This window comes from Balaenoptera physalus, assembly GCF_965194825.1.
Source record: "Balaenoptera physalus genome assembly, chromosome: 12".
Lineage (NCBI taxonomy): Eukaryota > Metazoa > Chordata > Mammalia > Artiodactyla > Balaenopteridae > Balaenoptera > Balaenoptera physalus.
In genome coordinates this window covers 73732947-73747399 of record NC_138897.1, presented here as the reverse complement: position 1 = coordinate 73747399, position 14453 = coordinate 73732947, and the positions used below count along the sequence as shown (strand labels likewise).

General features: G+C 54.1%; 1 protein-coding gene across 1 annotated transcript in view; it reads left to right on the top strand.

The window, feature by feature from the left end:
- Positions 1–13726, top strand: part of MN1 (MN1 proto-oncogene, transcriptional regulator) — a 50120-nt gene extending 36394 nt beyond the window's left edge. The window contains exon 2 of the mRNA XM_082416263.1: positions 10699–13726. Coding sequence (XP_082272389.1) covers positions 10699–10880 — 182 coding nt within the window. The 3' untranslated portion in view covers positions 10881–13726. The remainder of the gene's footprint in view (positions 1–10698) is intronic.
- The last annotated feature ends 727 nt before the right edge of the window (positions 13727–14453 follow it).

Genomic DNA, 14453 nt, shown 5'->3' with positions numbered 1-14453 from the left:
TTAAGGTTTGTGGGTTATACAACCTCTGTCACAATGACTCAGCTCTGCCACTGTAGCATGAAAGCAGCCATAGACAAAATGTAAACATTTGTGCATAGCTGTGTTCCAATAAAACTTTATTTATAAAGACAGACAGTGGGCTGGACATACCCCGTGGGCTGTAGTGTGCTGACCCTGGCTGGCTCTTCGTCTGTGAAATGGGGCCAAGAGAATAGAAGCTGCCCTCCAGAGTTATGGTGAGGAAGGAGTGAGTTTAAAAGAACAAACACGTGATCGGTGCTAATTAGTTCTTGTCTGTTGGTTAATTCTATCAAATGTCAATCTCCCAGCAGCACTGCCCAGTTGGTGTATGGTCTTATTTCACAGGTAGGGAAACTGAGAAGGAGAGGGATCAAGTGACTTGCCCTCAACCTTTCTGCTCATCAATAGATGACCTGGGATGCAATTCTGCCCCCTTTGTGCCCCAATTTCCCCACCTGTTTCCTCAGAGAGGATTCACTGATGTAAAAGCACAGGGCATGATGATCTCATCCGTTGTGCGGAGGGGACGTGGAGGCACAGAGAGGTGGAGTCTTTTGGGCCACCAGCTGAGACGTGGCAGGGCTGGGATTAGGACCCAACCTGGGTTTCTTGGAGACGTGGGTTACAGGCGTCTGACTCAGAAGCTGCCAGGGAGGAATGGCAGGTCCAGCTGGACCAGAGCTCTCTCAGAGTACCATTCTCATGGGGCTGCAATCCAATCCTCCCACTTGCTTAGAGTTGGGGAGCAAGGGACCTTGTCCCCAATAAGGGGGTGTGTTTCTACGTCGGGTGTCCTATGCCAGGGCCGGAATGGATAAGGTGCAAGCCTCTTGTTAATTCTGACAGATTCCTGATGCCCCTCCCCTGCTCGAAAACCTTCTTGTCTCCTCTTTGCAGGAACAAAGCCAAACGCTTCCAGTCCTCCATGACTGACTCCATTTGAGCTTTGCTGCCTCCTCTTCCTCTGGGTCCCCCAGGCCCTAAATCAGGGTCCCTGGGCTGGCCTCTTGCTCTTCTGAAACAGTCACAGCAGGGCTTGGAGCGCCCCCTCTCGCTTCTCTTGATGCAGAGCTTTATACTCATCCTTAAGTCCCCCTAGCGTGTCCTCTCCTCTACAAAGTTTTCCCGGATCCCCACCCGTCCCCGGGGTCCACTTTGCTCCGACAGGGATTGTCTCTGTTCTGCAGTTCCGTGTTTATCAGAACATCTCTCCACCAGGCTGGGGGCTCTCTGAGCCCAGCGCCCAGCACACAGCTGGGAGCACGTGTTTGCTTGTGATGCTTTAGCTGTTATCACCGTCTCGAGGACTCCCTCTTACAGGCTGCCCAGGCCCGGGTTTGGGGAAATGATTATGGTAACTGGATATTGAGCATCCCCTGGACACCAGGCATTTCATCCGCCTCTCCGCAAGGCAACAATGACCAAACTCACTTTTTAGGTAAAGGAATGGAGACTTGGGGAGTCAAAAGCAGCTGATCATGGGTCACATAGCCCGGCAGTGACAGGGTTGGCATTTGAACCTAAGCCTCTGTCTCCAAAGTGCATGACTATCCCATGACTGACCCCCACGCAGAGGCCTTCCTCGAGACGCAGTGGCGCCATGGGAAGTTACCTGGGCCTACAGGCCACTTGCCTCCTTGCCGACCTGCCATGGAAAGAGCACAAAGCTTCCACAGCCCAGTGGATGGGTGACCAGGGCAGATGCCCCCAAGAACCGCCACCCAAAGCATCAGTGCTTCGAAAACTTACTTTTTAAAATTCAGACTTGTCACTGAATCTATTTTTTTTTTCCAATGGGATGAAAGGAATGCGTTTCTAATCCTATAGAAATACATGTGTATATTTGTCTTGTTTTATAAAGATAATGGTTGAATGGCTTACCGCACACCAGGCAGAGTGGGGAGCTCTGTGAGGGGTTGGCCCTGGTGTAAAGTTACCCCCAGTGTACAGGTAGGATACTGGGGCTCAGAGAGGGACAGTGTCCTGCCCAGGGCCACACAGCACTGGGCCCAATGTCATGGGGGTGAATTGTGGGTGAGAAGGCAAGAAAACAGAGTGGGAAGGGCTCTGCTGGAGACTGGGCTGGAGAGAATCTCCAATATAATAATCATACTAGAAATACTAATAGCAGCTACTATTTCTTGGGCAGCCTTGGTGCCTGGCAGTGTGTTTAGCGCTTTGCTTGCATTATCACTGGACTCTTCCCAACAGCCCTATGAGAATAATACTGTCTCCAGCCCTATTTCATGGGTGAGAAAACTGAGGCTGGGAGGAGTTAACATCCCCAAAGCCAATCCTGAAGCCTGGTGCTCTGGACGCGTGGTGCAGAGCTCCCCCTGCACAAGCACCCTTGATGCACCCCTGTGGACACTGTCAGAAGGAAGGTGCAGGCTGAGGGGTCGGCTCACGGCCCCCCAGCCTGTCATGTCTCGGCAGCAGGCAGGCGAGGAGTGGCCCGGGGGGTGCACAGGGCTGCATCTGTCACAGGTCATTGGCCACGTGGCCGCAGGCGCCAGGAGAAGGAGCCTGATGGAGACACTCAGGCCAGGCAGAGGGACCTGCCCCGTCCATCCTTGGGCTCTGGTCTTCAAACACCACCCCAGTGCCTCCTCCTTTGGGGCTGGGGAGGATCCCTGGAATTCAGGCCCCTGCCCCAGTCCCGGGCCGGCCCCCAGCTCTCAGCAGCCTGGTCCCGGTGATGCCCTTGCTGCTTCGCCTCAGTGGAGCCCTCAGCCAGTTCTCAATCTAAATGACAGCTGCCCTCAGCCAAGTCAACTCCAATTAATTTCCGAAGGCTTTCAGGGGCCTGGCTGAGCCTCTCCCCAGGCTGAGCTACCCCAGCGGCTGGAGCGAGGCCCCTTCCTCACCCTCATGGGGCCTCCCGATTGTTGGTGGGGGCCCTACCAGCCCCTCAGGAGCCCCCATGTGTGCCGTGTGCTGCCCCGCATCTGATGGGGCCAATGTGGAAATGCTCGGGCAGCGTCCATGGAGAAAGCACTGAATGGGGCCTCGGATTGTGTCCTTGGCTGCTGTGTCACCCGGGGTCCTTCTCATCCCATCTGTGTGCTTTAGGGCCCTTTCCCCAAAAGCAGGAGTGTTGATCCAGAGAGAGAGGGTGGGAGGGAGGGAGGGGGAGGGGGAGGAAGAGAGAAAAAGATAAAGAGGGAGGGAGAGAACAAGAGAAAGAGAGACTGAGCAAGAAGGAGAGGGGGGTGGGAACGAGAGAGCCGGAGAGAGGAGGAGGGACAGGGTGTACCTGCCGTCTGGCTGCGACATTTTACTTTTTCCTGTGACTTTGGCATCAGACAGACCTGGGAGTGACCCTGGCTCTGCCACAGGCCGGCTGTGTAACTGTGAGCCAGTGACGTCCCCTCTCTGAACCTCGGTTTCCTCCCCTGTAAAATGCCCTCTCTCCCTGGGTGTTGGGTTGGTCCAATGAGATCGGCCAAGGCCCGGCCCCATAGGGAGCCTGAGGTCAGTGTATCTTACTGTCCCTTGTTTGGGGAGGGCACCTGCCTTAGTCTCCTGCCTTCTTTGAATGTAAAATCTGATCACCCCAAAGGGACAGAAAGATTCAGGGGGCTTGTACATCTACTCACCACCATTCATTTCTGAGAGGACCAGATAGGCCTGGAGAGGGGGAGTGACTTACCCAAGGTCACACAGCAAGCAGGTGGAGAGCTGGGATGAGAATGTGAGTCTTCATTCACATATTTCACAAATCCTTATCAGGTGCCTACTGCATGCCAGGGCCAGAGAGACCTCGGGGAGCCCCATGGGCGTGTCTGCTCTCAGGGTCTCCATCCAGGCCAGGCTTGTCTGATCTTTACTGGTGGGAATGTTACCCCCTTCTACAGGTGGGGAAACTGAGGCTCAGCAAGCTGAGCTTGCCCAAGGTCATGGAGCTGGTGAAGGGCAGAGTTGAGACTCAGAGGGAGGAGGTAGGATTTCTGAACATCCAGGTTTCTGAACATCCCAAAGCTGCCGGGTATGGGGAAGGAGAGGGGTGGGAATTTGGGTGTGCCATCTTCCTGCACGGTTGGTGGCATTATAGACCATCTTTGTGCCACCTGACATCTGGCTTAGAGTCGCTGAGTCCCCCAGACCCCGTCTAGCTCTCTGAAGGAGGGGACACGACCCAGGGACTGAACGTGGACAGGCAGCCAAGGCGGGGTCCTCCTTGGGGTTGTGAGGCTCTGCAGAAGGATTCCAGCTGGGGGATGGGGACCAGTTCCGCTAGGGTTGGGTCCCCCACATCCCCAGGGGCAGGTTCTTGGAGATGGGCCTTTGTGTTGCCTTAAAAAAGCCTTGATCTTTGTTAACCACCGACGAGACTCTCTACTCCTGCTCTGATTGCTTGTGGCCTTTACCTGATAGAACCTGCCGGAACTCGGTGAGGACCCGGGTGCTGACCTTATCCTATTTCGTAGAGAAAGAAGCTGAGTCTCAAGGAGGAAAAGTGAGTTGCCCAAGGCCGCCCTGCTGGGAAAAGTGCCAGGGACCGAGTTACAGACTTTGGTCATCTGACTCCAAAGTCTCCCCATGATGTTTTCCATCTTTGGTGGCCTGTTGCTAAGGTGCTCGGAACTCAGGATTCCCCCCTCTGCCCGGGGAGATGTGTCAGTGCTTCCCTGTAGCCAGTGAGGCGGTCGCCGGTGGTGGGGTGCCATTTGCAAGCGGGGGTGTTGGAGAAACATCACCATGAGGCTGACAGCCAGGTAGATGGTAGGAGTCGGCAGAGGTGAGAAGTGTGTGCTAGGCGGAAGAAACATCAGGAGCAGAGGGGTGGAGGTGGGAAGGGTCAGGACTTCTTTGAGAGACGGTACAGCTGAGAGGTGAGGCTGGAGGCCCAAGATGGAAGCAGGCCAGGTCATGGGAAGCTGGAGACTTTATCTTGGGGGCACTGGGGAGCCATGGAAGTTTTAAGCAGGAGAGGGGCCTGCTCTGGTTGGTGCTTCAGAGTTTCTCACCCGGCTCACAGGGGAAGATGGGCGTGTGGGTCAGCGTAGAAGCAGAGAGAGCAGCAAGGTTGTCGCTGCAGGCAGGAGTGGGGGCCTGGACCAGGGTAGGGGCAACGGGGCGGGAGAGCAGTGGATGAATTTTGGAGGCAGGCTCTTCCCTCCCTGGTGCTTGACTCTAGGCTTGGGGAAGAGTGATGCCCAGAGCTAGCCTGGGTGTGATGGCCTGGCCTTTCTTGGAGATGGGAGCATCTGGGGGGACATGGATGTGTCTGGGGGCCCTAAGGGACTCCCGGGCTGCAGGACAGAGGTGCCGAGAACAGGTGGCTCAGCCCTGCGGCTTCCAGGCCGGCTGGCCTGCCTCTGCTTCCGGGCCCAGTGGCCCAGCCCCCAGCTGAGTGGCAGCTGTCACAGACACCAGCGTCTTCCCCCCCACACCCCCTGCCAGGTCCAAATAAAGGAAAAACCAAAATACATTTCCCTTTGTCGGAATCTGGCGAGGGTGAGCTGGCGAGAGTCATTCGCTATTGTGTTCTGGGGCCCACACTGCTCCTTACATAAGCTTCAGGTTAAAAATACGCATGGAATTCTAATTCGCCTCTCTGCCTGGGATCGCACCCCGGGGGGGGCCCCCCAGCCTCGGAGGGCAGGGGGTGGGGCAGGCCCCTGGCACCCAAGGAAACAAAGAAACTGCCCCACACACAAGGCGGGTGCGCGGCAGTATTAGCTCTGCCTGCCTCCGAAGGCCTGGGCTGTTAAAGTATAGTAACTATAATAATCCTAAGAGCAGCTAACCTCTTCTGAGGGCTCATCATGTGCTGAAGTTTTCACCCATGTGATCTCACTTCATCGTCCTCCAAGCCTGTGAAGTAGGTTCCCATTTTACAGCCCAGGTTAACACCTTGCTTAGGTTATACCCTGGATTAGCACCCAGGGAGCCCCTGACCTGGGTGCAGCTTGGAGCCCACCTTTGACCCCCATAATCTGGCCTTCTCTCTGGGGGGCAGAGGGACAGGAGGTGGCCTGGCAGAAGTCCCCTTTCTGAGGGTTTGAGGACAGAGTGGTGGCTGTGCGTACCACCAAGGCAGCACTTCAGCTACTGGGGCGGGGGGTGGGGCAGCTACCCCCACCCCCTCCCCCCCTGGAGCTGAGGATGCCTGAGCACGTGGCCCACCCAAACTGGAACCCATTCCCGGGGATACTGAGTGCAGAGCAAGGCAGTGACAAGGCCTGTTTTGCTGACTTTAAAAAAAAAACTCAGCCCCCTCCATGGATGGCACCTCCAGAAGTGAAATTAACAATGAGATGTCCCCAGGTAAAGACATGCACGTCTTTTCCCTTCTCCCTTTACCTCAGCCGTGGCCAGCCAAAGGGTCACTCAGCCGTCCCAGTTAGCACTCCAGCCAATCGTCCCAGCCCCGCTGGTCCCTGCAGGCTGGTCGACAACCGCACAAGGCAGTCCTCCCGGTGCCGGTGGGAGTGTGCTGTGTGCTAAGCACTTTACATGGATCATTTCACTTAATCCTCGTAACTGCCTCCATGACGGCCAGTCCTATTATTTCCCCCATTTCCTAGGACTGAGGTTCTGAGAGCTGAAGTGATGCACGAAAGTCCGTGCTCCCCAAACGGTAGGCAAGATCATTGTGGAACCCGTAGGAGGAGTGGAATTCCATCCGTTATTCACGCAGTCACTTTTTGGGCACTGGCTCAAGGTTCTTTCCTTTCCTTTGTGGAATTTACTATCCCCTTTGTGGATGGGGAAGCACTGAAGACAAAATCTGATGTGGTCTCATGTTGGCGGCAGGGTGAGCCCAAAGCAGGCGCTACCTGGATAGCTTGATACCAAGTCTGCAGCAATCAGCGAGGGGGTTCTGGGAAGGGGCTGGATGGATCAGCCAGGCCTTGTGCACGTGGAGAAAGGGCGGGGAGAGACTTTGGGGGGAGGAAGAGCGAGGCATCCCAGCTCCAGGCCCCGCCCCTGTGCGTGGGGACTCAGGTGGTCTGTTCTGGCCAATAGGGGGATGACCTTAGAAACCGCCCCATGGTCCTTCCTTGCTGTGCAGGCACGCCATCCTGTCCTGTGAACCGGAAGCCTCTCATCTCAGCCCCTGTGCTGCCCGGGGTGAGGCACCTCATGGTTATACATTTTGAGTCAATGTCACCCCTGCCTCAGGAACTGACCACCCACAGGCAGGGCATCATCGGCTCTTTCTCTTGTATGGTCTCCTCCAGCTGCCTTGAGCCAGGCCCACGGGAATCACCATCCCTAAGTTACAGATGAGGAAATGGGGGCCAGCTGCCGAGGTTGGGGGACCCGGGATTCCATCTCGGCCTGACCTGTGGGGAATCCTGGGCTAACAGGAGAGGGCCGGTCCCAAAGCTGGTGACCTGGCCTCGGGTGACCCCTGGGCAGCTCCCTGTCCCTTGGGGTCTCAGTCTTCCCATCTGTCAAATAGGGCTGAGCGGCCCTTCACAGTCAATGCACAGGCCCCAGCTGAGCTGAACAGGCCAAACCTGCCCCTCCCCCACACAGCCACAGTCTGACAGGGGAGACTGACAGCCAACAGTGGAAAACAGGACAACACCCATCAGGTTCTGCGGTGTCTGCCAGTGCCGGGCGCTGAGTAACTCCAGGGTCTCCCCAGCCCTGGGAGCTGGGCGAGGGGGCGGTTTTATCTCTGGGTCCCGGTGTGGGGGCCGGCATGCCTGCTGCCCTGAGGAGCGGGGACGGAGGGCCTCTCCTGGGCCAGGCCGGGGCAGGCCCTGACTTGAGGCGGCTCCCGTGGGACTGATTTATCGGCAGCCACTCGGCAGCCCAGGGGAGCCGCAGTCCTAGGGTGTGTTGGGTCCCCCCAGCTGGAATGAATCCTGCGGGAGGATGAGTTTGGTCATGCTTGGGTTGTCAAGAACTGAAGAGTCATATTCTCTCCTAAAAGCATTCCCCATGGATACCAGACTCGTTTGTTTGTTTCAGGCAGAGGCTGGGGAATCCTGTGCCCATGCTCTGTGATGTGGGGCAAGGCCCTCACCATCTCTGAGCCCCAGGTGCCCCCTCTGAAGTGGGGAGAAGGGTCACCCAGCTGCCGGGCTTGCTGGGGGATGGAATTAGATAATACACGGAAGTGTTCAACTGTGTGCCTGTGACGCCCTCATTAAATCCACCCCAAGTAAGAAGAGCAGCTGTCTGTGGTTTTGGCGCACGGCATGCGTTTGAGTCGTCTGTAACTTGGGAATAAAACATCTTTAGAAAATTTGGCCATTTGGAGCAGTCTGGAACCACTGCTGAGCAAACCCAGCTCCCATGAGAGCCCTAGTCCTCCTGTGTCTATCTTCTTGGTGCTTCAGCCACAGAGCAAGGGAGCCGGGTGTCAGGAGCTCACGTGTGGGTCTTGTCTTTGTTTAGCTGTTGCAAACTTTGGCAAGGGGCCTCGGTTTCCTACCTGTAAAATGGGCACAAGCATTGCTGCGTCGACTCCTTGAAATAATGTGTGTAAAGTGAAATAAGGAACTCCTTTCAGAATTTCTCTGTCTCTCTCTCTCTCTCTCTCTCTGACAGATGCTACCCCTTCCCCCAATCTAGATCTCACAATGTTCAGAACAAAATTCCTTTTGCAGGTATTAAGCAGCAGGGTGTTCCTGGGAGCAAGGCAAGCGTGGGCTCAGGAGCAGAGGTGTGAGGGCTGTGCATCAGCATGGCTGGAATCCAGGGCCCACTGTGGGTGAGGGGACCCTGAGTCTGGTATCTCTAGCTAGCTGGGGTCACAGCATCCCAGCTCCACCACCTCTAACCAACTTTGGAACCTCAGGCTCAGAACCTCAGCTTCCCCGTCCATGAAATGGGTACAAAGACTCCAGTTTTATGGGCAGGAACATGCCCAGCTGGCCAATCTCAAGGAAGGGACAAGGCTTGGAGGCTTCTAGATGGTTGCAAGGACCCCTCACCTCCTGACTCCCCTCCCCTACCTCAGACCTGAATGACAGTCCCAGCAGCCGTGTCTGGGGCTGTCTCTGTATGCCAGGACATCTGTTACAAGACCCCAAGGGAGACAGCCTCACCCCCACTTTGCCAGTGAATAGAACTGAGGCTCAGAGAGGGAAAGTGTTGGATCCCATCCACACAGTGGTGGGGCTCGGATTTAAGCCGCGGTCTGTGACTCTAAGATGACTGTGCTACGATACTGTCTCCCAGCTTCACCGTCAGATGCAGGAGGAGAGGAAGACAGTGCCTTGTTTCCTGCTGGAATCTGCAGGCTTACACCACGCCTGGCACACAGGAGGGACTCAGCTTATTAACTGAATGAAGGAAGGAAGAGGCAAAGGAGAGAATCTTCCCTCCCAGCCCCAGCTCCTCCCAAGAATGCAGGTCCCAAAGCTGGGTGTCTCTGGGGCTCCAGGGTGGGGACCCCAAACCCAGTTAGTCACGCCTGGCCTTGGTTGCCTGGGCCCATCCCTCTGAGAGGATTTTCTCTGCAGGCCATGGCTCAGCTCTTGGGGGAAGCCTCAAGGCGGATCCCAGAGGGCGGGATGGGCGGGGTGACTCCTGCTTGGCACCGGGCCCTGGCTGGGCCTGCACAGTGTGCTGAGGAGGGCGGGCCGGTCGTGGAGTTCAGTATCTGGGTGTGCTCCCTCGGCTGGAGCTGGGTCCCCACCCCCAATTCCAGCTTTTCTCACTTCTGCTGAGTCAGAAGTTCACCATCAGCCCATCTTCAAACCCAGCTCTGTCCCATCCTCGCTGTGTGAACTTGGGCAGGTCACCTTGCCTCTCTGAGAGTCAGGCCCTGAAAAAGGAATAATGAGAATAATCATGATTCAGTAGGCCTCAGAACAGAACTATTGGTCACTGGGCAGCAGTAAATTAGAAGTCCTCTGAAATGACTGCTCCATTCCTTCCCTGCCTCAGGACTCCCAATTCCTTGTTCTCTTCTAATATAATTCGTGCTAAGGTGTGAATGGTTGTCAAATTTCTTTCCTGTCAAGTGAGTCTAATCCAAACATTACTGTGGTCTGTGCTGTTTCTGGTGCTGTGTGACTGAATGAGAAGGAAATTGAGGGGATTTTCATTGAGGGTGTAGGAGAGGAATAGACCCCCTCACCCTTATCACCTAAAGTCCTTTCATGCAGCAGCTGGGGAGGGGCAAAGGGCACTGGTGTGGTTGGGGAGTCCACACTCTTAGTCTCTGTGGCTCTGAGCAGTTTGGCACTGTGTAAGGAAGTTACCAGCACATAGCAGGCCCTTAGCAAATGTCTGTCTGGAGGATGGCAAGAGAATGGGCTGTATTCGAGACCTGGACAATCCTCCCCTCCTCCGTTTCACTGCATCTGATGAACTCCTACACATCCTTCAGTGCCCAGTTTGGATGTGTCTCCTCCAGGAAGCCTTCCCAACTTACTTCAGGTCCAGTTAATCTTTTGGGAACTCTAGTCCATCAGAGATGGGCAAACCCTGAGTTTATCTGGCCTAACTCTCCTATTTCCCAAGGGGGAGGGGAAAAACAGACCCAACAGGAGGTCTTCCCTTAGCTAAGGTCTCACAGCCCAAGTCAGAGATGACGGCAGGAGGACTCAAACCAAACATCTTTAGATCTCCTTAGACCATCTTTAGGCATGAAAAGAGGGCCTGGACATGGCCTCTCTTCTGCTTCTGCCACTTTACCCCCATTAGGGCCTCCTGCAGAGTCAAGCACACAGCTAACGTCCTCTCTTCCTCCTTTCTCTGCAGCCCACGACCTCCCTCCGAACAAGGCCTCGGCAACCCAGCCCGGCAGCCACTTGCAGTGCCTGTCTGTCCACTGCACAGACGACGTGGGCGATGCCAAGGCCCGAGCCTCCGTGCCCACCTGGCGGTCCCTGCACTCCGACATTTCCAACAGATTTGGGACATTCGTGGCCGCCCTAACTTGAATTGACGAGAAATACCCCCTCCCCAACCAGGCCCTTCCCTCCCCCTTTTCTCTCCTCTCCCCCCTCCACCTGACCCCACCCCTACCCGCCCTGTTAATTTGAAAGGGCCACTATTGCTGAGTGGATGATTTTTTTTCTAGGTTGGTACCTGCTTAGTGGCATATGGACCGGAAAGGGTTAATTTAAAGGGAAAAAAAAAAACCTCAAAAAATTTTTTTAAAAAAGAAATTTGTCTGCCACGGTATGTTACCAGTGTTAACCCTTCTGCAGTTAGCAAACTTTTGCTGAAGCCTTTTTCCTGCTAGATAATTCCCATTTTTCTGTAATCTTGGCATACGTTTTTTAGATGACCTCTTTCCTTGTTTTATTTTCGTGCTGCTGTATGTCCAAGTATTGTTATTTCATAATAAGACAAGAGTTGCTTTCCTTTTTTATTCTCTTTTAGTCTTGCTCCTCCCCACCTCCCTCCCCACTGCCTGTTTTTTTTTTTTTTTTTCCTTTTTGCTTTGTTCACTGCTTATTAAAATGGAAATCCTGGAGAATAGTAGTTCTGGAATATTGCCGGGTGAGAGTCAAATTGTCATCACAATATTATATATTGACACCCAACTGTCATCAGTCAGGCAGGAGCCAAACAATTAATGCCCCTCTTAGGTATTCCGCCTGGGATTTTGTTTTGTCTGTTCCCTAAGAAAATAGAGATATATATTTTCGTTCCCACAAACACACCCTCAGCCTTCAGCTCCGTTCTCTTTTCTGCTGGAAGCTGCCTTTCACTGCCATGGAGGTGATGACGTATCCAGTCCGCTCTGTGGGAAGGAGTCGGAATGTTCAACAGTGGTGTTTTCTCTCCTTTTCTGGGCCTCTGCATGAACGCCCAGGCTCTGAATTTTCACGCTGTGCCGAGCAGCCCTCGTCCGCGTGGGGATGGTGCCTGTCCAGCTTGCAGAGCCTCTAGAGGCTGCAGGCTCCCGGCTCGGCTACGGCCAGGTCGGCTGGGTCTTGGGTGCTGGAGTTGAAGGATCAATTCTTAGCCCTGACCTTTCCTGACATCTGTTCCCAGCCAGGCATTGGGGGAAGAAGGAAGAGGACTGGGTTATCTCCCACACTTCTCCTGTTCCATCTCCAACCTGGGCAGCCCCCCATCCCTGGGAAGGACCAGGCTTTCGCCAGCACTTTTCGAGGGGCTTGTTGAGTGAAGGAGCCCCCAGGCTCTGCCTACCAAGCCCCCTTCCTCCAAGCCTGTGTGTATCCTCTGCAGAGGTTTGCAGACTCCTGAGGGCTAGAGGAGGGAGAAAGGCACTGGAACTAGTGACTTTGATTCTTGGGCCTTTTTTTAAACCCAGGAATCCTCCCTCCCCCTTTTGATTTAATCTCAGCCTGTTGCAAAACCAGAGCCACGTCCCGTGCATCTCATGAAGGGATAACTTCTTTGAGCAGAGGTGAGGGAGCAGCTGGGCGAGCAGGGCAGCAGAGAGCAGGGCTCCTGGACCCAGCTGAGGCCTGTCACCTGGTCCTCCCAGGGCGGAGGTCAGTGGAGGCCCAGTGTTGGCAGGGGTGGGCACCTTTGGGTGCTGTTGATGACTCCCAAGGGCTTGTGTGACTCATGGGGGTGGTGGGAGGCACCCAGATTCCAGGGTGGGCCAGACAAGAAGTGACTGATACCACTTCACCCAAATCAGTAACTCTTGTAGTCGATTTCAGTTTCTGTGAACAAGCATCTTGCTAAATGTGCCATTTTGAGCCTTGCGCCCCCTCCATCCTCCCCCCGCCCCACGTCCCCAGAGTTTGCAGACCCGGCTTTTTTTAGCAAGTGACCTGAAGGCTTTGGGCTCACCGTACAACACCCACGTTGTTTATTTCAAAGAACTTTTCAGCAAAGGGAGAAGAGCGTACAGAAAAATCTGTCTCTTTCCATTCCCCCCTCCTGTCTTTCCTTGGGCCGGTTTTTTTGGCTCGGGTCTGAGTCTGGGCTGTCCGAGGTTCTTGCACGGGCAGTCTGACCAGGGTTGGCCCCAGCCCCCGCAGAGGGCAGGCAGAAGCAGGTGGTGTGAACTGATCAGTGAGAAGAAAGTGGGAGCTGACTCAGCCCCGGGTTCTGCCACCAAAGGAGAGAAAAGGGGAGGAAAAGCTCCCCCCCACCCGCCACGGGCTGCAGGAGAGCCGGTCATAGTCTGAGCGAAACTCCACGCCCCCTCTGATTCCACAACGTCCAGCTGTTTGAGAGCTTCATCCTTTTATTTCTTAAACAGGCATGATTTCTCCTTAATTGCTTAAGGCCGGGGAGCCAAGTGTCTTGACTTCTGTCTTTGACTTTCCCTGTGTTGAGTCCATCAGCACATGGCCATCATCTCATGGTCCTAGCAACCTCGGAAACCCCTGAAGTTTTAAACTTTCTCGCTCCCCACGACCCCAGAATTGAACAGCTTTAAAAATAGCCTTAAGCAAAAGGATGTTATTTCATTAAATTTGGTTTAATGGAGAGAATAAAAGCAGATTAAAAACACACCCAACCCACGAGACTCCACAAACACTGGTAATCGGTACTGCATAGCAAAACTCTTCGGGAAAGAATATGAAAACGTTATTGCACATGTAAAATATGAAAACTTAACTCTGCTGTGTGTTAGGCAATCCTGTAATCTTTTTGACTCTTAAAAGAAATTCATTTCTGAAATGCTTGGTTGGAAGACTGTGACAATAGCTCATGAAATTGAGTGTTATTTTTTTCTTTCTTTTTTAAAAAAAATATGTAAAGTGCAGTCTTCTGTATTCATGCATATTGTATATACCTGTATATGTTTTCCTGAGCAGCTAAATAACAATAAATATGACGTTAATGGTGACTGTGGTACATTTGTGGGCGGGGCTTGCTTCATTTTTTCTCCACCCCCTCCCCTTTTTCCATGGGTCTCTTCAAATTCCATGGGGGTCTGGATGTGCTGTAGTGTGTGTGTGTGTGTGTGTGTGTGTTGATGCGGTTCTAAATTGGGTCATCTCAGAATTTCTCTAGTTTGCACTATTGACCTTTGGGCTGCATAATTCTTTGTGGTGGGGGAGGGGCGGCTGTCTCGTGCACTGTAGGATGTTTACCAGCATCCCTGGTCTCCACCCACTAGATGCCAGTAACATCTCTTCTCCTCCCCCCTCCCTTGTGACAACCCCAAATGTCTCCAGACATTGCCCAATGTCCTGTGCGGGGCATGACCCCTGGGGCTGAGAACCACTGGTGCAGGAGGGAGGGGAGGGGCAGGGGGTGGAAAGCCATCCAGGTGGCTGTGCTGTGTGATGGTTATTCTTTTGGGTCCCGGCGTTCAGATCGCAGTAAGCTTTGTTACCTCTTGCAAGTTTCATAGCTTCTCAGTTCCTGCTTTTCCTCATCTGTGAAATGAGTAACTCATGGAGTCGTTATAGGAGACGGTTTGTGTGGACGCAGCCCGTGGGAGGGCTCCATATGCATAAACTGTTAACGTCACGCCATGATCAGCTCACGGCACAGCTGACAGTGGTTTGGAGGTGGGCTGTTGTTCGGTGTTGGATGCTGCTTCCTCGGCTTACAGCCGTGGGCTATGG